This window comes from Fukomys damarensis, unplaced genomic scaffold (genome assembly GCF_012274545.1).
Source record: "Fukomys damarensis isolate Sample0158 unplaced genomic scaffold, DMR_v1.0_HiC HiC_scaffold_2, whole genome shotgun sequence".
In the NCBI taxonomy this organism is placed as follows: domain Eukaryota; kingdom Metazoa; phylum Chordata; class Mammalia; order Rodentia; family Bathyergidae; genus Fukomys; species Fukomys damarensis.
In genome coordinates this window covers 11,439,715-11,466,516 of record NW_022900914.1, presented here as the reverse complement: position 1 = coordinate 11,466,516, position 26,802 = coordinate 11,439,715, and the positions used below count along the sequence as shown (strand labels likewise).

General features: G+C 37.9%; 1 protein-coding gene across 4 annotated transcripts in view; it reads right to left on the bottom strand.

Annotated features, from left to right (window-relative positions):
* The window catches only part of Lclat1 (lysocardiolipin acyltransferase 1), a 153,804-nt gene that overhangs the window by 40,385 nt on the left and 86,617 nt on the right, over positions 1-26,802 (bottom strand). For all 4 annotated transcript variants that reach the window (XM_010604671.3, XM_010604670.3, XM_010604672.3 and 1 more), the window contains one exon: positions 21,864-21,980. In XM_010604671.3, coding sequence (XP_010602973.1) covers positions 21,864-21,980 — 117 coding nt within the window. The remainder of the gene's footprint in view (positions 1-21,863; positions 21,981-26,802) is intronic.

Below are 26,802 nucleotides of genomic sequence, written 5' to 3'. Positions count from 1 at the left end.
CAGTAAAACCAAATGTGAAATGATATTTCAATTGAAAGACATTAGATAATATTTTAAAAAGTGTTTTTGAAGCCTACTGTCATGAAAGAGGTATGGAAGCAGGAAGTCACAAGTGACTGAGATTTTAATACCCAATGAACTGGAAATCAGGGCCAATTTGCTAAAGGATTAGTCTGCCAAATAATCAATTTGCAAAATTTATAAAATGTATTATTTACTGAAACCCTGGCTAGCAATGAAGTTTGTAGCAGTTCATAATGGACAAAAGTTTTGTTTTAAGCAACTGCTGAAGATTTCTACATTTTTTCCCATGGGCTTTAGTGGCTCTTTAATTTGATACAGCTGAGCAAAACTGAGGCGGAGAGAGGAATCGTCTTAAGGAGAAACTGAGGCCTCAAAATCTTGGCAATGTGTCCCTTGAAGATTTAGTAATATGTGAAATATAAATTGTCACGTACTTTCCTGTCCTCTCCCCACTCTACGTGCACCGATGATGAGGAATTGGGGAAGAGGACTCTATAGGACTCTATAAAGATGTTTGAGGGGTCCAGCCCTGGGAGTAGCAATGGTATTGAAAATTTTAAAAAGGACAGCAAGGTGTGTTCTCCAAGGATTAGGTGATAGTGGCTCTAACTAAAAGATGAGGAGCACTTTCCCTGGGAGGGGCTCAAGGCCATTGGGTGCTGGGGGAGGGGGCCCTGGCAACAAGGAGCACACAAGGGAAGCCACACCCTAAGGCCTCTACCAGCTTGGACAATCTGGTAGATGTCCTGATCAAGGTGCAGATTTCTCCCAGAAGGCCAGAGTCTATGAGACAGAATACTTGCAAACTATTGGTGGACACTTAGAGAGAGGTACTGAGGATGAGTGACTGAAGGAGCCACCAGGACAGAATATTTTGGTGGTATTATGATTTCATCTGTATCTTTAGGGTAGGAAGACTCGAGGACGTTTGGAATGGTCAAAACAACTTAAAAACTGCTGTTTTCTGTAATCATTGATCTTGGATAAAACTCCAAGTGCTCCACTTCTAACAGACCTCAGCTATTTTTATCCAAAGGGAGGGTTATGTTTAAAAAATAGCTGATAACAAACAACTGAATTTTTATATAGAGCTTATCATCAGGGAAGGGAGGAAATGAGGAATAATGTAATGATGAACAATTTAAGTTTTGCTTAACTCTCACAGCACTTATTTTCCTTTTTTCTTATATTACCTTGTCGTCCTATCCTCTTTGAAAAAAATTAGACAATAAGCTTATTTTTATAAATATAAAAACCTGACAATATTACAAGACTTCTCAGACTTCAGAACCTCAGAAGATTAACTTAATACATCAAAGTCTGTATCTTTAGATCTTGGGGTTTTAAATGTAGCACAGCTAATTTCTATTTAAAGTTTCACTAGAGTAACTTTTCTATTTCTGAGAAATTTTACAATAACAACAAAGTCACTAAAAATAATCTCTTTGAAATTACAGTAACCACATGAGAAAGATGTTGCATGCTGTAGTCTCAACACCATTTTTTTTTAAAAAAAAGCATTACTTTTTAAATAACAACAAACTGCCTAGAAGTTTTATAAACAAAGAGAACCAAAAGTCCCCACTATCTCAGAAAATCAGAAGCCTTCCATTGTCTTTATCAATTCTTCCCCAACATGTACAAGGGCAGAGAGTGTAAGCAGGGTGAGAGGGGCAGTGTCTGTAGGGTCGAGCATGGGTGGGAGGATAGGAAGGCACAAGGTCTGGAGTTACAGCAAGGTGGACACTGGACAGATGTGGAGTCTAACGTGAAAGACCGATCACAGGGGCTGTGGAGTTATCAGAGGGCGCGGCGACAGTGACAGAGTCGACAGCTCTTCCAAGAAGCTTGGGTCTGAGGAGAAGGAAGAAGTGCAATGGGAGCTGGAGCAGGGGTAGGTAGGGTATGGGGTTTAAAAGATGTCATGTAGCTGTACAAAGTTTTTTGTTTTTTTTTTTTGTCTTTTTAAAGACTGGAGACATCTGAACACTAAATGTGGTATGGGAACATTCCCAAGTTAAGAATTTAGAGACACATTAATGACATATGTGCAGGAGGGGGGTGTTGAAAGTCAGTAAGGGAGACTTAAATTGTTACTGTAGAGGGTGGAAAAACTGACCAGGGAAGCAGGAAAATCATCAACCAGCAATGATGGTCCAGCTGAAATGGGATGTACTGGTTTGAATGACACCTCAAAATTTATGCCTGCTGCAATCTCAGAACATGAATTTATTTGGAAATAGGGTGTTTGTAGGTATAATTAGTTAAGTAAGGAGGAGGTGAGCCCTAAACCGAGTATTAAGTAGTGACCTTATTCAAAGAGGAGACACAGGGCAGAAGGCCAGATGTAGGTGGAGGGAGAGACTTGAGTCCCGTTCTCCGACAAGCCAAGGAGCACAGAAGATTGCTGGCAAGGGCCAGAACTAAAGGTAGAAGCAGCAAAACAGAACTCCCCCTTAACTCCTCCAGGGGGAGCACAGCCCTGTGGACCCCTTGATTCTGGCATTTAGCTTTCAGATTGTGACAGAGTCACTTTCTGTTGCTTTGAGCAGTTTCTAGTGATTAGTTACAGCAGTCCTAGAAAACTAACACAGCAACCAAGAATTGACTTTGGCAGTAACCAGTATGGCTGACAGAGCTTCTCTCAGAGCTTGGGAAGAAGGCAGGCAGCTGGCAAGGCCCAGGACTGCTCCTCTGGCAGGAGTGTACCACTCAAGGGTAAGAGGGCTAAAGTGTTGAGGATACCAGTGAGAGTTTGGTTCAATCAGCAGACCAAAGAATACAGGCAGAATGAGAGAAAAATATGAACAGAGGAGCATGGTTATGCAATAGGAACATATACAAGGGCATTAAGGGAGGAGAGATCTTAATGAGAGAGGAACAGCTATAAGGAGAATAACAGACAGTTGGAAATATAAAATATTGGTCAGAATGTGAGATATTTCAATTCAATTTTAACAGATAAGATAAAGCAGTTCCAAAAGGCAAGACCCAAAGCATGAAGTGATATGGGTAACAAGGAGATCAAGAAACTTGGCTGAAAGAGGATGCCAGGTCAGGGATGGAATGGAAGACAACCAGCGGCTGTGTCTTCCTCCTCCAGGAAAGTGAAGTCAGAGGCAGAGGAGGTGGTGAAGGGTTGACCCATGTCTGATAGGAGTAAAGACTGCTGTATTTGGATGGCAAATGGCTAAAAGAAAAATATCAGGGCTTTTTCTTTTTTAAACTCCAAGATGGTAAATCATAGGTTAAGTGAAGGTAGTGAGATGAGAAAATGAACAGCTTTTACTTGTGAGTGCACAGGGAAGAAGCAGGAGGTCAGGAGATGGTTATGTTTTAATAAAGACAGTAAGGCAGACTGGGTGATGGTCAACACAGAGGGAGTTGTCTGAAAAATATGTTCACTACCCTTATGATTAAGATTATTTACCTCATATTTACCCTATAGACTTTGTAACTTGGCTGATACAAAATCACTCTAAAAGTTTACCTTTATTCATGCCCCTTAAGATAGCCTAAGTTTTTGGAATATGATAATAGTGGCTTCTTATTAGGATAGCAATAGTTCTTATGGATTTTATCATTACAGAGGTCTGATACTCTTAAAATGATAAAAATTGGGCTTATTGTCATCATGGAAAGTTCCCTTCCTAAGCTGCATCAGCAACTGTAACCAAATTCTTAGAAAACACACTCTAATTATACACAATGAACTGGAAAGAATTACAGCAAAAGAGCCAGAGAACCTTCCCTAGTAAGACTATCTTTCACAGCTCTATTAGCCACATCTACATATCATATGTTATGTGGATTAAAGTCCCCATGAAGCCCTTGATATTAAAGTCATTCTAAATGTCAATCAGCCAGCAAGAACAACTACAATCACAAAGCTGTTTTGGCTGTATGTACTGAACACAAGAAAAACAGGAGTTTGCAAGGTAGCAAACAGGCTCGTCATGTAGCAAAGAGGAACTCACGCACACTACTACAACACAAACCGATTCTCAAGAGAACTACAGTAGCTGCCACAGAAATTCATTAGAAAGAAATATCATTTCTAAATGACAAGTTCAGAGAAAATTTCGTTGAAGAGATGACCTTTCTTTCATCTTCCTGCCCCTTTGAAATATTCCTACTAAATAATTTCAGCAAAGACCCCCAAACCAACAGGAAGCTAAAATCTTGAGTGACTATTCAAACAGAACATTGTAGCCTGCTCAATACTTAGGAGCCTAAAAACTCCCAGTGAGCTGAAACTTAACAATTTTATGAGAAGCTACTGCAAAAGGATGGCAAAATTTTGGGCCTGGCAACACTGCTTTTCTTCTTTTATCCACAATTTGCCTATCTGGAAAATTTCAGCAGACAGACCTGCAGGTCAGAGTTTTATCTACTCTGACCACCATTCCCAAGGTCAGAGTATAGGTTTTAGCAATACAGGTATTTTGCCAGATACCGAAGTGGGGATTAAACTGGTAAAATCTAGACACAAGTGCATGGAGCAGTATTACTAAGACAAGAAAGAAAAGGTTCTGCTGCATGCTCTTTAGGCTTATGTTAAGGACAGTGGTGGCCAGAGGGTAGCACTGCCGTCGTGAGGGTAATACTGTAGAAGATTAGTTTTGAATGGCATGTCAATAAAACAGGAAGCCAAAGATCTTAAGAGTTCAGAGAGATGGAAATTCAATTTATAGCTACTAGCTGTATGCCCATATCCAAAATGGCAAAAAGGAGCATTAAAATTGTCTGAGAAACTTCTAGTTTAACTCCTCATATAAAAGTCAAAATTTACAGAAATAAACTCTGTAAATGCAAATTAAGATCCAAATATTGGATTTTATTTCGACAATAAACCAAAACAACATCCTTTTAATGAATATCCAATCAAAAGCTAGTTGTATTTGTTGGCTAATTCAGCATGCCTTAAATTTGTGTGCACCAAAACTCTTGGTAAAAATATTAAGAGCTGAGTATGAAGTAAAACGAACTGGTTCACAGGGGAGAAAAATGGTGAGCTGAATAAAAAGATATGAATTATTAAAAATTCTAAAGTCATAAAAGAGGATGACCTTTATAAGAGAACAGCAATCTGCTTCAATTTATGGAAATGTTATGAGCTACTTGCCAATGGACATAGGCTGCATAAAGTTAAGAATTTTCAGGCATGCTCCATCATACTTTGTGACATTCAGCATCCCTATTTTCTGTAATTGCTGCCTCTTGGATGTTTTCATCCGGAGTTTTCTTCTCTTAGCCAAATCTTGTAAGGCTAAGAGCAAAAGATGCTGAAGTAGGTACACAAAGTTCCTTTAAAAAAGCACAGTGAATCACTGAGTAAGAAACAAACTTAAGAAAAAAATTTAAAGGAAGGCTATAGGAAGAAACTTTTAAAAGTAATCTTTTAATTATGGCATTGATTTACTAATACTACAAAAGCTAGGGTGAAAGTCAAGCTATGGTAAAACTTACATAATAAGCAATGTCAGACACAACAGATTGTGCTTGGAGTGGGCTCTAATGGGTGAAATCATTTAAATAAATACTAAATATTTTGGAGCCATCAAGTTAGGCTAATCGGCTACAAATGTATTCCACTCTACTGTGGAAAGCAAGTTATACATCTGTCTTTTTCCTGGTTACGTTCTTGTTGCTGAGACAATACATGATACCCAAAGTTAAAGGAGGGTTTATTTTAGGTCAGAGTTTGTAGAAGTTTCAGTCTACAGCCAGCTGGCTCTATGGCAGGGTAGCATGGCAGAGGAGCATTACAGAGGAGAAGCAGTCTGCGACAGAGGAGAAGCAGTCCGCAGCAGAGCAGGCAGGAGGCAGCGAGCCTGCCTACCATCTCTCCCTTTATATCCACCAGGCTAAGCCAACTGCTTGGGTTTTCCATTATTCATACCCAGAACTATGCTAAGCCAATTAGTAAACTAATTTAGTTATCACACATCTTTAATCCACATTCATACACCTTAGATCCATCCACCTTCAAAAAGCTCCAGCTATTAGTCTGTGTAAGAAGCTTTGGGGGGACATCCAGATACAAGCTATAACATGTATAAAATAAAAATTTCCAAGATTCTGACAAACTTTACTTTCCTATGAAGGTCTACTGCTCCTTTGTAAAACTTGGTTTTACATTGCAGTAGGTTTTCTTTTTATTAATTTTTATTTTTTCTTAGTATGTGTCTGCCATATCTAATGATTACACTCCTCATGGGCAGTTGGCACATATACGTAACACATCTCAATTTTTTCTTCATCCTCTTCCTCTCCCCTCATTCCACCTCTTGCCCGCACGCTCACCCACATTTGGAAAAGATCTATCTCCATATTTACTATTGTCTATTTTTTATTTTATTCTTTATATTTTGGGTTTTCATATAAGAGAGACCATGTGATCTTTAAGCTTGTATGTCTGAGTTTATTTCATTTAACATTATGGTCTCAAGGTATATTCATATTCCTATAAATGACTCAAGTTTATCTTTGTTTATGGCAGAATAGCGTAAATAATCCAATCAAAATACCAACTTTTTTATCCATTCACCTGCTGATGGACATACTGGCCATTTCCAAGATTTAGCTATTATGAATTGTGCTGTTATAAACATGGGTAGGCATGTATCACTGAAATGTATTTACCTCTTTTGGGGAGATTCTTAGAAGGGGAATGGAATGGCTAGTTTTAGTTTTTTGAGAAATCTCCATACTGATTTCTATAAAGGGTGCACAAGGTTTGGTCCATTCATTATTTATTGAACAATTTAGCACTATTGTCCTAGGCAAGGTTGGCTGGAGTGGTGAGGTGCTTGGGCATGGAGGGAGGAAAAACAGATACCATGATTATTTCCCAAAGAAACCTATAATCTAGTAAAGAAGATAAATTATATTTGTAAATAATGTGACTTTTAAAATTTATTATTAGTATATGTTTGTGGTATATAATAATTATTCACTTTGGTGAATTAGTACAACACACGCACACACACACACACACACACACACACACACACAATCTTGATCAGTTTTGATCCCCTTTCCTTCCCCCTAGATCCCTTTTCCTTTTTCAAAAGTCTACTTTCCTATCTCATGAGTGACCCAATTACAGAAGACTAGAAGGAGAGCGATGGCACTTTTAGCTCAAGAACTGACTATTAGTTGGACATAAAAGAACAGGCAGCCAGACAGGGTGGCACACACCTCTAATCCCAGCACCTGGGAGGCTGAGGCAGGAGCAAAATTCAAGGCCAGCCTGGACTCCAAGGTGATTTCAAGGCCAGTCTTAACGACACAGTGAAGATCCTCTCTTTAAAAACCCCTTTTCTGTCACAACTGATCCAACTCTCATTAGTAACCACCTTCACCCATCTGCCCCATCATTATCAGATTACCCAACCTCTGATCTAACAGACTAAAGAGAGGCTTCCACAAGCACCCTCTCTTCTCCCCACTAAAACAAAACACATACTCAGGTTCAAATCTGCCTCCTGCCTTGGAAAATGAGGAATACTCTAAATTTTATTTCTATTCCTAGACTCTTGTTTTTCAGAAAACAGCTCCATCATTCTTTCACCTTCACTTTTCTTCTACTGAATCTCAGCCTTTAAAAAGACTTTACTCCCCCCTGTTCATCCCTAATGTGGCTTCCTCTTCTGCTCACTATTTAAGCTTGCTCCTCCTCTTTATCTGCAGACTCTGTGTCATCTACTTGAATCGATTTTCACTCAAATGTGGCTTCTGTCTCTCCCATTCCTACCAAACTGTTCTCTAAGGCCACCAAAAATATGAGCACCCAAAGGACTCTTCTCATATTTTATGTCCAATGATGTTACTGGTTTGTAGAATCCAGAAAAGGTGATATTTTACAGAATATCAACTCGTTACAGTCTGTAAATAATCTGGCAAAAAAGGCAATTACAACTGAAAAAATTTGATTTGATCAAATCAGTATTTGTAGATATAAAAAACTGTGACCATTTAGTCATATACAGAAAGGGACAGTGTTTTTTTAAAACACAAAATCATTTGTAAAGACATCAATAAGACATTATTTTACTGACTCTTTCCTAGGAAATCTCTTTGTAAGCAGGATGAATCATCCTCTGTTCCCACTATATGCCATCACAGTCCGTAAATAACCTCACTTGTGATTCAAAGAGATATAAAAACCAAGAGGTGTAATTACTTTTACTGAGTTTCCCTTTAGGTTGAACATAATACAGAAATCTCAGAACAAGACACTATTTTGGGATGGCTAGAATGATGACTAAGTTAAGAGTTGTTATTTTATCTGAGAACAAGTAGTAAACTGCTTAGAAAAATAATACTCTTAGAATACTAAGAAGGGAACATTTACTCCCCAGTATCAGAATATTTATAAAGTCGTAACTACTGCCTTCACAGCTCTAGCTATTTGTGATTCCTTTCATTTTCTACTTTGTTAAAAGTCAGATTTCATGACAACTAAGACTATCCTTCTGCCTTAGCTCTCCAAGATTAATAAGATGAACTCTGTACTCCAATGAGGCCAGGTTCCACTGCAAGATATTTATCCCAAACTGTTCTCTTCAAACATCATTCCCAATTCAAATTCTACAACTTTTCAGGACCTAGCTCTAAGACCAGTTTCCTAAATTCTCTCTCCCACTCTGCTGCTTACCACCATCGGCTTTCTCCACATGGTACTTATGTATTATCACTGTAGCACTGGATTCTAACTGAATGCATATTCTTCACAGATGTGTATACAGAGCTGTGTTCATCATACATTTTTCTCATGCTATCACCAGTTTTCCTTTATAACATAACATCAATTATAAGACACAGACCTTACTTAAAATTCAGATATGTATTTATAATAGATATTTCCTTGTTTATATTTTAATACATGATTTTAAAAAGAAAAATTTTATGAGCCAGAAAAGAATGTTCAACTCCTTCTTAAGTATTACAGATTATAGGTTCTAAGTAATTTTCATGTACTCACACCAGCAAGAGTATGAATTTCCTCTCCTAAGTGGAAGAAAGTACACTGTGGCCAACCTGGTAGATTTTATAATAACAACATCTAAGAAAAAAGGTCCCCAAAAGCTGGAACAGTTTGTTTTCCAGCTTTGAGGAATGCTGTAGACAGATCTGCCCAAGAGGAATAGTAACTGTGCCTTGAAATGCCATTGTAAATCACCAAGAACTTAATGCAATGGGGAAAATGCAGGAAGGCCTTTTATGCCTTGACTTCTATGAAGGTCAGAGCCAATGTTTATGTTTGACTAAAGCTTTCTTTAACTTGGATAATAACACACCTTTGCTTCAAGCCCTATCTACACATACGTTACTTGACTTTGGTACTGTGGGCCACATTTCACTTATTTTTATCTTTGCTATAAAGGCTATTTAAAATTCTGAGGAGAAAGGAAAAATACAAATCAAATAAACAACATAGGATTCTGAAACTTTTGTAGAACCTCAAAAATTCTGTAAAGAGTTTCTAGGTAGGATCCTAAACTACTTTCTGACTGCACGTAATACAAAATTAATCCAAAGAATTAGTTTCTGAAGTCCTATCACTTTAAAGGAAGTGACTGTTAACGTGCACATAAGACAACTCTCAACACACATTTCTCCCATTTGGTGGCACCTTCCTCATGCTACCAAAGGTTAGATGTTTAAAGGTCCACAAAGATCCATGTACTACAGATTAGCTCAAAAATGTTAAACAATAATGAGGAATCACATACAAAATTTACTTAATAGTGCTCTGATACTTGTTAGAGAAAAATATCCTGGCCATCATAAGTAGGCATGTAACATGAACAGCAGAGACAATGACAATGGTTAAAAGAGGAACACCACTGTCAGGAAGCTTGCTGTCAAGAGATTTAACACAGCCATTTTTTTTTTCAAGCCAATTATTAGAATAAAAGAATCCAATACACTGTATACTACTTTTCATTATAATCAAGCAAGCCTGTAACTGGGAAAGGTATATACTTTTTAAAAAGAGATTGATTAAAATCTTGGGAACCACATTGGTTTTCTTGTTTTAATTTTGCTTCTCATTACTATTCCTTATTTAAAGAGATGAATGAACCATAGTGAAACTTTTTGGATAAAGTTACTAATTATTGCGAAATGAAGCACATTAAAATATGCATTTTCTGACAGATTTTCAAAGTCAGTGATCATAGAAATAGGAGAATCCTTGGATTTACTCCATGATCAGGTATAATACTCTCATGTGGAGGGTATAATACTCTCATGTGGAGGGATGGAAGCCAGTAAGGACAGGTATGCTTTTCTCTCCTGAGTAACTTAACTGCTGCATGCAGCTGTGTTAGAAACTTACTGGTGTGCTTTCAGCATCTCACTGTATGCAAGACAGAGGGGCCAGTTCATGATAACTGCATGAGAGTGGTTCGGTCAGCCCAGATCCTGTGACACAGCCAGTCCGAGTGTTTTTAGTGATTAAGCAATGCAGAGAGCCTATATGCCTTTATATTATGTAATAATATACACATAATAGTGTATCTTATAGAAAAATATAACCTAAGTATAATAAAAGGGAGAAAACACATTCAGAGAATCAATCAGACAACTTTCAACATTAATAAATAAATAATCTCTGTATTTAGATTCTCGTTCTTCTGGAACTGTTTTCTTATCAGAATTTATTTTAAAAAGTGAAGGCATGTGAATTTAGTCTGTTTGTGTATACACATGCACACACATGCACACCAGGAAGATTTAGTAATGTTTTAATGTTACTTTGCAGTACTCAAAATAAACATCAACTGATTTTTTTGTTTCTTTTAATGCAAGAAAAGTTCTAATCTGGGGCCAGGAATTTAGCTCAGTGTTTCTGGTGACTGCCTTGCAAACGCAAGGACCTGAGTTCGATCCCCAGTACCCCCCGCAAAAAAAAAACAAAGGTGTGGGGAGGAGGAAGAGAAGAAGAAAAGCTCTAATCCGGAAAAACACAGAAGGAATATTCTGAATAAGTAAGAAGAAAATACACAAAGCTAAAAGAGAAAAGGCATAATATTTTTCAGTAATGAAATGGACACGTCAAGAATAAAGGAGAAACAAGGTAAACCTTTTTTGGACAACCCCAAAAAGAAATACAACACATTCAGAACAATAAACTTATATACTGTAGAAAACCAAAATGCAAGCATATGCTCCTGTTAAGATGAATTTTTAGGCTCAAAAGCTCATCGGGTTTAGATGCAGGCCCAAATCTCACGTTTGCTGAGAATAAATTTTTTATTTTCATATGAACAGGGTGCTAAAGTATATTGTTACATACATTCTGTATCTTCACGTGAAATCCTCTCATATATTTTGTTTCAAACAATATTCTAAGGACATAATCATTTAGTGGCCAGCTATAGTGAATTGGGAAACAGAGCAATACACTGTATGTAACAATATTCCTTGTGGTCAGTGCACAGTCCACAGAAGTTAGCACTCCAAGGCAATTCCATAAGGTTTACTTACAGAAGCTTCTTCCAAAATTCTGAATTTTAACATAAAGATATTTTATAAATGTCAGTTATCAATATCTCAAGAAAATAACTTACACTTTGTAACAAGACAACATTTAGGCACAAAGACTTTGAACGAGTAAATTACAAGTCTATACCTTTGATTCATGTATGAAAACAATTCTCTAATAAGAGAAAATATATTTTGAGATTTTTTTATTAATGACAGATAGTCACTGTAGTCTAGTTTTTACAGTGGCAGGCATATTGTGACTGGCTGACATTAGAAAAAGAGTCTATAACCCCGAGACAGTTTGTCTTCCCCTGAAGTCAAAGAGGTACAGAGAGGCACAAAGCTACAAAGAGCCTCTGCAGCACCATCTCAGACTTTGAAACTCCCTGGGTAGAACACTAACACACCGCAAAAATATGAAGACCACACATACACATTAAGTTTTACACGATCAAATGCCAAGAGTACTCATGCATGTTTCTGTAATTATAATACATAATCTGAAACAGAAACCGTCACTCATCCTTTGTTAGTTGGAAACAGGAGGGTGTCTTAAGATAGTTATTATCGTCGTCTCCCTCAGGTGGCCCTCTGGTACTGCCATATCTTACCTCTGCTGCAATACAGAGGCCCCACATGAACTAACATCTGCCCAGTGTCTGACATCTAGAATGAAGGTGGCAGTGGTCACTGCTAATCAGGTAGGTGTGTGTGTGTGTGTGTGCGTGTGAGACAGACACTAAAATTAGTTCACCTGTGGAAATTTTCACAAAATCATAAACTTATTCAGTACCAATATTCCTGGCACTGTACTAGGGTCTCAGATATAAAAATAAGACACAGTATCCGAAGGGAGCTCATATATAAAGGAGCAAAAATAATGGTGACTAAGGAAGAATGTGATGATACTGTAGTAAGAAGAGGGGATCCCAGGGAGCTGCAGATGCCAGGAAACAGAAGTGAGAGAGCCTTGAACTGTACACACATAGCTGGGGATAGTTTAAAAGAGAGAACAGCATGAGAAAAGCATGTCCTACATGGCTGGAAAGAAGACAGGGATGGTGTCACAGGAAAAAAAAAAAATGTTTAAAAGTCCACACAGACCACCTTTGAGCAGTGCTTCACTTACTATGCGTAAGTCACAACTTTGGTCCAAATGCAAAGAATACCCAAACAAATAATAAACCAAAAACACATAAATCCCAAGTGTCTTCTGAGCATCACACTGGCCAACCTCAGTTCAGGGAGGGTGGCCTTTAATTTACGAGTGAAATCTCATTAGGTTCTTTAGCTTCCCTAGTAGACTCCTAGCTCTGCATACTAAAAAAAGCCTTTAACCCTGCACTTAATTTGTTACAAAAAAACAAAACAAAACAAAACAAAACAAAACAAAAAAAAACCTGTAGAGTAAGTGCTTCGCAAAGAATATTCAAAATCTAAAAACTAAAAAATCTCAGTAACTGAAATATCATTTACAGAGAATGCCTGAAGGACACAGTCTGCCGATACCATTAGAATCCAGAGATGAAATCCACAGAGTCCCAGTTTCCTGAATACTTGTGCCACTGTTCTTTCTCCTTGTTCTATTGCCCAACACAGGTAAACATCAGGAGGCCATGCAAATGGCCCTGACAATGTTGTTCCAACACAGGCACGGAGCTGCATGCTTGCAACCCCAACACTCGGGAGACTGAGGCAGGAGGACTAATGACAGCCTCACACAGCAAATTCAAGGCTGGCCTGGACTACTAGACCTTTTCGGGAGGGGTAGGCTGTTATATTTAGCATAAATGTGTTGTGGAGAAGCATGGTAACCACAGGTACAATGTCCTCTTTGTAAAGAACTAAGAGATATTTCTCTCAAGCTTTTCAGAAATGCTTTCCCTGGGCACAGGGTTTGTGTTAACCATATGGACCTTGCTAATGATACTATTCAGCTTTCCTCTATAGAAGGTCCCCCAAAAAAAGGTCTTTTAGACAAGACATAATTTGTATGCTAACTTCCATCCGTTTAAAAAGTTAGCCTTATTTTTGACTTGATTTCTTTACAATTTGGTGCTGCTGTAATTAGACATACTTATGTTTGCCACTTTATTTTTTTTTTAAATGTAGTGGTACGTTTGCAGTTCCTGGTGGTCACATTCCTTATGGGGAGTTGGCAAGAATAGATAACACATTTTAATTCCTTTTTCATCCCCATTCCTCTTTCTCCCTCTCCCCCTCCATCTCTTGGTGCCCTTCCCTTTTGCAAAAGATCTCTCTCCCTACTTCCTATTACCTGTGTTTAATTTTGCTCTTTTTATATATTTTCTCACGTAAGAGAAAGCATGGGATAGTTAAGCTTGTCTGATTTGTTTCACTGAACATTATGGTCTCAAGCTGCATCTATTTTCTAATAAATGACTCAACTTTCTCCTTTATGGCAGAGTAGTACTCCATTATATATAATTACCACCTTTTCTTTCTTCAGTCACTTGCTGCTGGACATACACACCACTTCAAAACATCTAGCTATTATGAGTCGTGCTGCTATAAATAAGGGTGTACATGTATTACTATAATACGATGTCTTTTAACTCTTTCAGGAAGATAGTTAGAAGGGAAATAGCTGGGTTGAATGGAATTTCTATTTTGTTTTTTGAGAAATCTCCATACTGATTTCCACAGTGGTTTACATTACCACCAACAATGTAGAAGGCCTCCTGCCACCCAGCTCACCAACCTTCATTGTTTGATTTCTTCATGATGGCCATTCTTTCTGGAGTAAGAAGGAATCTCAGTAGTGTTTTAATTTGCTTTTCTCTAATGGCTAGAGATGTTGAACATTTCTCTATGTATTTATTGGCCATTTTACCTCATCTTCCAAGAAATGTCTATTCAATTAAGTTACCGACATTTTGATTAGATCTTTTATTGGGGGGTCTAATTTTTTAAAATTCTTTACATATTATAGATATTAGTCTGAAGAATAAGTGGAAAAATTTTTCCCCATTCTGAGGGTGTCTCTTCACTCTGCTGGTTGTTTCTTTTGCTGTGATCCCACTTCGCTACTTTCAGTCTTTACTGGTACTTGATAGAGTATAAAATCAGTGACCAATTAACTGACTCAAAAACTTCAGTGGTTATCTATTTTACGCCAGGCTTTCTGCTAAACACTGAAGATGAGAAGTCAACAAAATAGACTTGATTCTTATGGTCAGGAAACTAAGACTTAAGGGTCAGAACAGATAGCTACACAAATGATAAAACAGTAGTAAAACCTGCACATACCCAAGTACAGTAGAAAAAGCATTCATGTAGTGAACATAGAGCACACACCCCACCAAGCCCAAGAATGACTGGGAAGGTTTCTCAAATAATGTATGACAGGTGACACCCATCGCTGACCTAGAGGAGTGCAAGAGCAAGAGAAGCTCAGGTTCACAGTGATGGCGAACCTCTTAAGGGCTTTCAATAGCCGGCTATGTATGCATGCCAGAGGTTCGCCACCACTGGGCTAGGGCAACCATGGAGGAGGATGGGAGTGCTGTTCACTATGGGGAAGGAAAGCAGTTCAGTAAGGCTCTACTAATGTTTAATGATAAAACCAGAGAAATGGGACAGGTGACCAGAGGGGGCTGCTAAACCATTTAAAAAAGTACATTTAGGCCGGGGATTTAGCTCAGAGGCACTGTGCCTGCCTCATAAGTGCAAGGTCCTGAGTTCAATCCCAGGTACCAAAAAGGGAACAAACAAAAACAAAAAAAGAAAGCACATTTAACCTTGGAGTGCTATGAAATCCAGGATTCAGTAAAATGATTCCAGAACTAGGAAGATCAGCTGAGCAGTAATATGCTAATTCAGGGAGGTACAACAGATGCTTAGGACATGATGAGGACAGTGAAAAAGAAGAGTTAATTTGAGAGCTATAAGAGGTAGAATCATAAGGCCTTGTTTGAGATTTCACTGACTATGAGTAAGGCACAGTGGGATCAGCCAAGAATGACTGTCAGGTTTCTGACTTGAGTAACTGAGTCAATGAACCACAGAGGCTCTGCAGCCAGACTCCTAGATATATCATTTAAGAGCTGGGTAATCTTGGACCAGTTATTTAACTTCTCCATACCTCAGTTTCCTCAGTCATGAAATGGAGATGACAGTAATCCCTCCTCCTAGAATTACTGAACTGATTCACGTGAAGTAAACAAGCACTTGATGTCAGCCATTATCAATCATTCTCCTCCTCCTCTTCCCCCCCCACTCCCTGGCATAGGGTATGCAGGAGCCAAAGCAGTTTACAGGAGATGACAAGTTCAATTTCAGACCTACTGGAGCTGACGTGACTCCAAGCACAGCAAAAGGGATATAGCTCTGAACTACGAAAACGTTTGCGACTTAGATTTAGAATATATAAATATATGGATGATACTTTAAGCCACCAACCTAAATGATGTGGCCCAGGAAGAATGTCGGCATGAAAGAACAAAGGAACAAGGAGAGCCTTAAGAGGAACAAACTCAAAAACAAAAAAACCTGCAAAGGAATCCAGAAGTGGGCAGAGAGGCAGGAGGAATTACTATGAACCAAAGGAAAAACATTTATCAAGATGAATCAATTGTGCTAAGTGTTCTAAGAGAAGGAAGAAGATAAAGTGGAAATATGTTCTGATATAGAAATAACATCTTTGCCCTTAATGATCTAGGTGACCTGGCCTTTGCTGGCCTTTTAGGGATGAAAGGTAAAATGTATTAAAGCAGCTATTAATAAAGGTTTACTGTGCAAAGTAGGAGTCCTCAGAGAAGAACAGGAAACCGGGAACAGATTCTTGGAGGATTCTTACAGGAAGAACATTATGTGGAGGTCAAAGAAAAGAGCAATGCATTACAGGCTTTAGCCAGGATAGACCAGAGGCAAAATGAAGAAGACAAAAAGCACAGTCATGAACAGTCAGTTAATTCAAGTAGTTTGGATCCCATTGCATGAAAGCACATTCTGACCAGTAAAATTTAAACCACAGGTTGGAACTATGTTATAAAGTCTCAATCATGTTATATGTAAACATTCACACTATACTAAGGCTAAAAAAAAAAAAAACTTTACAAAACATTATGATATGACTCTAATTTTGTGTGCTGTATTATTGACATGTTGGATAAAACAGGAAGACTGAAAAAATACAATATTTCTGAGAAGTAACTGGTTACAACTATGGGTGCCGTTATTTTCTTCTTTCTAATTAATTTTCCTATTTTCATTATAGAAAAAGCACACTTATTATTCAAAACCAAATACCAGTATCTTTTTTTTTTTTTATAGACAGGAAACCAGTGTAGAGAAAAATGAAGTCATGAAGCTATTCCTGAGACTCAATGGCTAACAGGTAAGGAAAAAAAAAGAAAGCACAATTAGAATGGATTGATAGTGTCAACGTTTAGACTCTAGTAGAAATATAAACAAACAAATGGTGAAAATTAAGATGCTTGGGGCTAACATTTTAGTAATTATTGCAGAAACAATATTTGTATGATGTTATATAATTAATGTTATATTTTAAGATAAGGGTATGTTTTCCAAGTGTGCTCTAAGAAAATGGAGGAAAAACTGGTAAATATAGTATTGAAAAAAATAAAAAGGTTATAATAAAAGAAATCCTATGTATCTTCCCACTTTAAAAAAACTCATAGTAAGGCCAAAGAGATCAGAGAGAAATCTAGGTATGGCGGGGGAGGGGTGTTTTACAAAGAATAAATTTTTGTACCATCTGAAAGAGAAAAACTGTGAACATATTATAATGTAAAAAAAACAAGGAGATCTGCATCAAACAGATGTGACTTTAACTTACCCCTACTCAGCAACCTTATTAATTACCCCAGGGCAAGATGCTGAAGGGAGCCAGTCTCAGCAGGGGCAAACTCCTGCCTGGCCTGGCACAGCTGGAAGAATTAAGTGATAAGTAGGGGAGTGGTAGGAACAGAAGGCTGAGGGGTGCCTGTGGCCCAAGGTCTATCACCAGTTCGGTTCAAAGGGTGTTTATAAAAAACTCTACCACGGACGACTCCAGTACTTGGGAAAGACAAGGAAACACATGACACTGCACAGCACCATGCCTGTCATGTGGTAGATACTTGTAAATGTTAGATGGTGTTTTTATGTACAAACATAAGGCTTCTGTGAGTTTTCATTAAATTAGTCACAACTTCACTAAACACAATGTAAGATTTGCTTTAAGGGGTGGCTTACAATGTTTGTTGTCTTGGTGGGGGGAGGGCGGTGATAACTGAACGAAGAAAAATGGTCTAAGGCATGGAAGGTGAAGAGACCCCTAAGACCTCTGACATGTGCCATATACAATTCTGCAGAAGCAAAACAGAATAATTTCTGCTTCGAGGTATGCAGATCACCAAGTCATTTAGGCGATTTGTATGCTTACCCGCTGATCAGTATCTTTCAGGTTTTGTTGTACTTTATATTTATCACCATCAGAAGATAAAAGGTTTATTCCTTGTCAGATGACCTCAAAAGAAAGTCAACTGCTAATCTACAAAAGTATTTGCAAATTTGGGGAAATGGAAAAGGTCTCAGAAAATACTCTAGCAAATGTCAAAGGCCTATTGTACAGTCACATTTTTTAACATAAGGGAAAGGTCTATTGTATTTCATAAATAGTTTCCAGCAATAAAAGGCCACCTGGAAAGGTCGGAGTGCACGGTGTATAATGCACCCAATATTTCAATGATTTGTCCGTCTGCTGTTCTCCCCTGCCCCTAAAACATTCTAGCTATTAGGAAGTGAAACTGAAATGCAATCCTGGGAGAGATTCACTGAATAAAACAAATGGAGTGTGAGCCACCCCGAGTGGTGGCCTCTGCTGGCCATCTTCACTCCCCCACTACAAAGACTGGACTGACAGCGGGCAGCCGTGAACTGAGCAGAAGGTCTAACAATGCTGTTAAGAGTCTGAGCTGTCTATAGCGGGTATACTTCTTTTGCTTTCCATTTTCTCTGAGCAAATGAGAACTCCTGTGGACAAAAATGAAAGAGCCAAACATAGGCTATCGGGTGTTAAGTAAGCAATTCTCTCTCCTTGAACACAGAATGCAGACTTTTGTTCAAGTACCCTAATCCAGGGGGAATTTAGTTTTTCTTTAGCAGTTCCCTCTGCATCCCCTAGATTAGTGGAAAGACTGCATCCTTCATTTCTTTATATTTAGAATTTATGCAAGTGAGCTAAATATGAATAGAAATACAGACTGCCTTAAATTTTTTAAAAATCTTATTATTTACTTCAAGCCTACAACTTAGTCTTAATAAATGAGCCAATGTGCTTGAGTGACCAGATGTAGAAACAGACAAGTCCTGACTATTTGGGCCGTTGAGTTGTTTAACACTAAAGGCTACAAACAATCTTGTTAAATGTTGTCTGCCACACTACAACACAGGCTGATTCTCCCTGGGTCCATCTGGGTTTGACTCTGTGCCTTTCCTTACACTCGTTCTAAGCCACTCTTGTTTCTTTAGGCCTGGCCAAATCATATACAGTCTCTAACACCAAGGGAAACTCAGCTTCTTCCAGAAGCCTCACTTCAGCACTTCAGTACTACGTGACATCTGTTGCATGTTCTTTTTATTTGTTTTCTGGTTTTTTGAGACAGAGTCTTGCTATGTAGTTTGGGTTGGCCTTGAACTCACTATGTAGCCCAGGCTGGCTTCAAACTGGTGGTGATCCTCCTGCCTCAGCCTCACAACTGCTGGGGTTACACGTATATGCCACCACACCCCCAACACTGCTCAATACTCTTATAATTATTCAGCATGGCTATAAATACATACTCTATATCTTGTTTCATGTTATTTTCAGTATGGATCGTTTTGAGGGGTGGTATTGGAGGTTGAACTCAGGGAACCCTGAACTACATTGCCAATCCTTTTTATTTATTTTGAGACAGGGTCTTGCTGAATTGTCCAGGCTGGCCTCCAATTTGTAAGTCTCCTGTTTCTGCCTCCTGAGTAGCTAAGGTTACAGGTATGCACCACCACATCCATCTCAGTTATGTATCATTTTATCTACCTGTGAGGACTGTAAACTTCCTGAAAGCAAAGTTACATCTTGGATAAGTCATACTTGTAAATAGTTTTCCACCCTCGCATAGCTTCTCTAACCTAATTTTAAATTGTTTCAAATGTGAACACTTTTGCCGCCTAATGGTGAAATGAATTATTACAACTCAGTAATGGGCCTAATCATTATTGGTAGTCAAAGAAGAATTAAGTCATTATTATTAAGCACAGTGAAACACCAGAGGTTATGATGAATATAAGTAATTTTTGGTGCAGTGATTAACAATTTAAAACTTTGTTATGAATTTATTATCCTGTGTAATTAAAAGAAACACAATGAACTTTCTTCATGTGAAGCCTCCTTCCTCTAAATCAGCAACCTATGTTTGAGTCTGGATTATTCTAGTATTCAGAAAAATTACATGGTCACATATTGAAAAGTTCTGTGATTAGACGTATGTATGAAATAAGTCACCCAAGACAGATATCTATCCATGTGATATACAATGTTTTGAGAACATGGGAGGCCACACATGTCTTTTTAGACAAAATCTAAAAATATTCTGTGCAAGTAATACTGACCAAGCCCTTTCTATTGGTAGGGCATTCATAACCTCAAAAAAGTTATAATATAGCAGGATAATAAAGCAAATACAAAATGCACACCATTTATCTTCAGTGCAGAGCTCAGAGTTGTAAATATAAGGAAGCTGTGCTGGACCCTCTGACTCTTGGATTACTTGTCTACAAGGGTACTCTGGACTTGTGGCCTCTAAGATCCTCTCCACCTCTGATCCTGAATGAAACTTTTCCTCCCTCTTCACTCTGACCCACACCACTCACTATTGTTACACAGGTGCTTTAGGATCTGGATATTCTGTAAACAAAAATCATGCTATAGGGGCAGGGATTTAGCTCAATGGTTCTGGTGCCTGGTTCGCAAGCGCAAGGTAATGAGTTAAACCCCTGGTACCAAAACAAACAAAAAAACCCCAAAATCATGCTATAAATACAGGAAGCAACAATTTACTATAGAAAGAGTGTGCTACTCAGTTTAACTATTGCAGTAAATTTGATGAGTTTCTTTCCCCTCAATTTCTACTCTGGTTTTGCACCCTGAGTGATAACTATTGTCTAGGACTGTCATGAGGATTAATTGAATTTAAGTATAGAAATACCATACTTTCTTGTATTCAGTAAATGCTATATTAATGATAGCTGCTATTACTGTTTTATCATCAACATATTTCTTACATTTATTATTATAGTGCGTAGATCACAGTCTACATTTCTAATATAATAGTCATCTAGTTTTCCAACTGAAGGAAATGGAATCATCTGTGTTCCTTGCTTTTTTAAAAATACTGATATGGGGCAGGGGATCAGTTCTGGCAGAAAAAATGACTAATTACAGCTGCTGACTAGTGTTCTGAGTGTTCCTCAAATGTGTAGCAAAGTTATATTATCAATGTGCTACTAAAATATTTTCTAGATTTCAGACCTTTAGACATAGCCTATACCCTCCTAAACAATAATCTCTCAATTTTCCTGCCTATGTTTAGGAAGACCTTTATTAGCAAAGGATGTGTTCCAGAGTCACGCTTTGCTTACAGAGAAATTGGGTAGACAAATGCGTTTCATGTCAGAAGTGCTTTAAAGAAATCATTAAAAATCATAAAATACAAACCGTATTATTGGCTCAGAAGGGTGAATCTAAATTAGATGGGACATTAAGAAAAAAAAAGGCAAGAAAGAAGCAGGCACCACCACTTTAATGTCTTGGTGCTTTGCCAGTTTACTCCAAGGTGGCAAGAACTACCTCCTCCATGAGCTTCTGCAGAGAGACGGGCACTTACTACTCATACACAATGGAATGTTAAGCCCCCAAATCTGTGCCAAACCAGTAGTGACCACAGAATTCCCAACACAGAAAAACTAGTAGGATGAAAGTTTTGGTTTACCATATCAATGTGATTTTTGAATTGTTAGTATAATTTCTTTACAATCATGGGTACTTAATAATTGTAATGAATCCCCACTGTGGTAGCTTATGCTTTGTATCTTAATGTCACTAGGGAAAGAAGAATTTTATACCTTTTCTTACATAATGGTTTGAGGCCTTTCATGTTAGGTGCAGGCAGTTTTATGAGAGTGTAGTAATTACCAGATGATGAGTATTTGTCATAGATGTCACCACTATACAAAACAGCTTGCTGGAAATTAAATTACCATATATAAAGTTCAGAAATTTTATCCACTTTCATTACCAAAAAAGAAAAGTATATTTTGAGATGGGTGCCTACCTTCTCTTAAACGGTCTACCACAAAAGTGAAGCCTGTAGTTCTTGGGTGTATGACATATTCGTACTTTTGAAGTCCATTCTTTTCAGCAAAATCATTACTTCGAGCCTTGCTATTTTCTAAAAGGAAAAAAAAAATCAGATGACTGGAAACCCTAAAAAGAGAGGTAAGAAAAGGCATGTATTTTTTAAATAAAAAGATAACAGTTAATGTACTGTAATTACTGAATACAGTATACTGATATAATTCAAACCTTTTAAGCTAGTCCTTTACAAAGATCCCAATCTAATCTGATTTTTAAAATTTTATAACAAGGCATCAAAAGATTTTAAATAGAAATTTTCTGAAATTTATATTCAAGACTTTAAGTTGTTAGAATTCATGAAAGTTAATATAATGAAAAGTAAAACAAAGATAAGAAACTAAAATTTTCATAAAACCCTTTGTAATTAAAACTGAAATTTTTAAAAATGCTAATATGATAAAAAAATAAATAAAAAAACAAAAACGAATACAATGTAAGGATCTAGACATCCAGAAGAAATAATTAGCTCTCAAATATATCAGGTCAACATTGTTTTTTTACTTGGTAATTTGAGTCTACATTGCAAGCTATTGGCCTTGCCCAAGCACAGGGCTGGGTGATGCGAACCCAGAACGCTCACCACACAAGGGGCACACGATTAGTACATCCTGGACAAACATCTGAACATGGTTTGGCTGAACACAGGAGTCAAGTTTATGTTCCAACTGCTGGCAAAAACTTCTTTTTCCATTCTGTGAGGTAACTTTACAAGTTCCAAGAAGAACCAAACCCATTATTCAGCACATACATTTGGAAAAAGTAGTGCTCAGAAATGTGGTCTCAACTGCTGGGAGAGATCAGGCAATGCTTCTGATGACAGCAGATGTTAAAACCCGCAATCCTCAGCTGCACTCTGAAGCTTACAGATTCATTCTGAGCACAAGAAAAATACCTAAATAAATACACGTTTCCTAAGAGTAAATTTATAGATCACTGAGTTTCCCAACTTCCAAACACCACAGATGCAAGCCACATTACAAAAATATCCAAAGAACACTCTTAAGGTGGTGTTATGTTTTAATAGAGGAATTGAGTCAGAACCCCTCAAATCTTCTCCAAATGAAAAGGAAAGGCCCCAAGCATGGCAAGTGAATAAGCTGCTCCCACATTCATCTGGAAATCTCCTGGGCATGGGGACTACAAAACAGTATTTCTGCAGCAGGCAGCGAGCTGACAGAACTCGAATGCCATTAGGAACCCCAGAGACAGCACAACGATGAGGAGTAACTGACTGCTCACTGCTCTGCTCTTGTGGGAAACGCCGGGGATATTCTAAACAGAATTTTTCTGTACACATGAATACAGGTATAAACAGCTTCAAAATGTACAGTCCTGATGTGCGAAGGTAGAAATAGATTAGTCTGCAGATTTTCCCTTCACCCCATTTCATCTACCCATCCCAGAACTGTTCCTTGGTAAGCCAAGCTCCTGCCTGTGCCTCACTCCTGGTAACACTCATCCCGCACTTCCTCTACTTAGGGCACTTGGGCCATTCTCCCCTCAAACCAGCCAGGCACATTTCCCGCTTCAGCTCTGTGCAGCTGCTCTTCCTTGTACCGAGAAGGCCTCTCACCATCAGTCCCACAATTCTCAGCTTTGTTCATTTAGTTCTTCCTTAAACTGAAATTTAACAGAATGGCTTGCCCACCCACTCTCTATCAAATAGCTCCTTATCCTAATTCATTTTTTTCTCATAGAACTTACAATAATTGTATATACTTTAACTTACCGGTTTATTCTTTCTTTCCTCATGTATGTTTCATGAAAGGATTTTCTTTTGTATATTAAAGCTCCAGGCATATTAAATGAACACATTTTATGTACAAAGGTAGTAAACTGTATGCAATATAATTATTAAAACTTAGAGTTTTCATTTCCAAATCAGGTAATGGAATTCAAAAGTACAGTATAAGAACTGTATTGGTTAATTTTATGTGACAGTTTGACTAGACCACAGTATCCAAGGATTTGATCAAATATTATTCTAGATGTTTCTGTGAAGCAAGTTTGTTTGTTTGTTTATTTATTGGTACTGGGGATCAAATGCTTGCACTTGAGAAGCAGGCGGCAGAACCACTGAGCCAACTCTCCAGCCCTATGAAGGTATTTTTAAAGTAAGATTAATATTTAAATCAGTAGACTGAATAAAGCAGACTATCCTCCATCGTTCAGATGGGCCTCATCCAAATCAGTTGAAAGATTTAACAGAAAGACAGGGACTGGGACATGGTGGTGGATGCCTGTAATTCTAGCACTCTGCAAGGCTAAGGCAATAGGATTACAATTTCGAGTTGGTTTGGGCAACTTAGAGAATCCCTGACTCATACTCAGTGCAAAGGACCTGGGTTCCAGCCCCTCACCTACAGGGAAGGACTTCTGGCTCTAGACCCCTTCTGGATTCAAACTGCAACTTCCCCAGACTAACCTGCTGCCCTAAAGATTCTGGACTGGCCAGGCATCCAACATCCCAGAAGCCACTTCATTAGAATAAACCCCAACCTCTCTCTCCCTACACATATTTAATTGGTTCTGTTTCTCTGATGAACCCCAGTACATCAATATAATACAAACAATGGTGAGAATGATTATAACACTAAGTGAAAAAAAGACAAAAGCAAGATCTCAATTTTCCATTTTTTAAAAAATTTTGTAAGACAGGTTCTCCCTATATAGTTCAGCCTGGCCTTGAACTCATGGCAATTCTCCTGCTTCAGCATCCTGAGTACTGGGATCACAGGCGTGTGCCACCATGCCCAGCTCAATTTTCCAATTTTCCATGATTATATACATGTGTATATGCATAACATAAATATGTGTGCATGCATGTGCACAACTGTGCCCAAATAATCCAAGAAAAATGGATTAAATTTAGAATGGTGCTTACTTATGGGCTGTGGGATTATAGCAGTGTATAAACTTCTCTAAATTTCCCAATATTAACATATTCTATTAATCAGAAAAAAGTTATAACCAACAATATATAAAGACAGATTGTATATAAAGTAACATTTAAATGTACGAACTTGAAAATGTGCAAGCAAACTAGATTCAGAACTTAAAAGTAGATTCTAAAATGATCTCTTTAGGCTTAAAAATCCAACCGTGGTAATTAGAAACATTGCTTAAGTAACAGATTTTTTTTCCAAATTGTTAGTTTATTAACATTTTTTTCCCCTGGCCAGGGATTTAGCTCAGTGATGCTGCCGCCTACCTTGCAAGCACAAGGTCCTGAGTTCGATTAAAAAAAAAAAATTTTCCTAACTCAGTAAAATTATCTGTATAATTATGTGAAAAAACACTCTGTAAACCTTCAGAAACAGTCTGTTTTCTCTAATGGCAAATACTGTGGCTTCTGCAAGTTGGTCTCAAAATGTAAATGTCTGAACTTCTGAAAATATCGTGTGACAGGGAGTACTGTGGACTCTCAACAAGTAACGGGATGTGAAGTCCATCACCTACAAACGAAACTTGAGAAAAAATATGGAATGAAGTGTTTTAACTATATTTTATATAGGCTGAAAGTCTACTGCATGACCGTATTAACACTAATGTACCAAAGGATGAGTGATGCATGACCTCTTCCCATTTGCTTTTATTTGATTAAGTAAGTTCCAAACTTGCTACTCTTTAATGTACATTTTGGCATTCTGAAAGAAATCAAGTTATCATTTCAGTAAATGGCTTTTTATATTCTGTATTTATCAAGTGAAGCTGACAGCCGCATTTAGTACAGAGGTACCCCGGCACTTGTTGGTTCCAGGAGTGTAAGGAGAGCCACAAATGACCAAATAAACTGCTTTGGTTGGAAAGGATAGCAAATCAGAAAGCAAATGGCACGACAAATTTTAGCTTGCAAGTGGAGTACCAAACAATGAGTTCTAGAGCAAAATGTGTGCATCAAAATGTGCCGAGTAACAAATCCGAGAGGTTTCAAAGCAGTCAGGTACCAGGGTTATGACTGTACTGTATAGTCTAAATATTATAAAATATAAATATGGCTGTTATAATTTCCTGATAGTTTAGCTCCAGGAATCAACTTATAATACAATCGTTGCAATTTATTTTCAAGCTTAAACAACAGACTGGAGATACTACTCTCCGTATTATACTCTTTGATCCAACTACTTTTAGAATTTTAAACATAAAAGCAAACATACACTGCACGGTAAGCATATATTTTAGAGACCTGCCTAGTACACAGAAACTGCCACAGTTATGTAGCAGTTCCATCTGCAACAGATGAGTCCGAGAATTCTTTATTGCCATCTACTGTAAACATTTTCCAAGATACCCTAATTTCCTTTATCAACCTACTATGGCTCTGTCACTGCTCAAGTATCTGTGAAATTTGTATTTTTTATTTTGAACTTTTTGGGGTGATGGGTTCCATAAATTACTATGTCCACTTTATGATTTAGTTTGTCCATTTACCTGTTCTCTTCTCCTAAGTTCTAAGGGTTTCCCTTCTTGACTTAGTAACAAAGATCGGGAAGAAAAATTCATGTTCCTTCTCTCTGTAGTAGTTGTGATTTTTAGACTTGCATTCTATCTTTCTTCTGTCTTTTCCCTTGGAAAGCAGACCTTCACCCACTGGAGCTTTCTTCAACTCCGTTGTATCTTTCTTGAAGTTGTAACTGCTTCCTGTCTAAACTACATCCCCTTCAACCCATCGCCTCCCAGTACTCAACCAGGCAAGTTCTACTCTTACCCATTTTACAGCCAAAATGATCTATAGTTTAACTGTGAAAACCACTGATTTAGCACGATGGACTGTATAGTATTCCTTTTTAAATCAGGTAGAAAAGTTTAAACACATCCTCCTGAGTCCCCTCTACAACTCAATGCTGCCTGGTTTT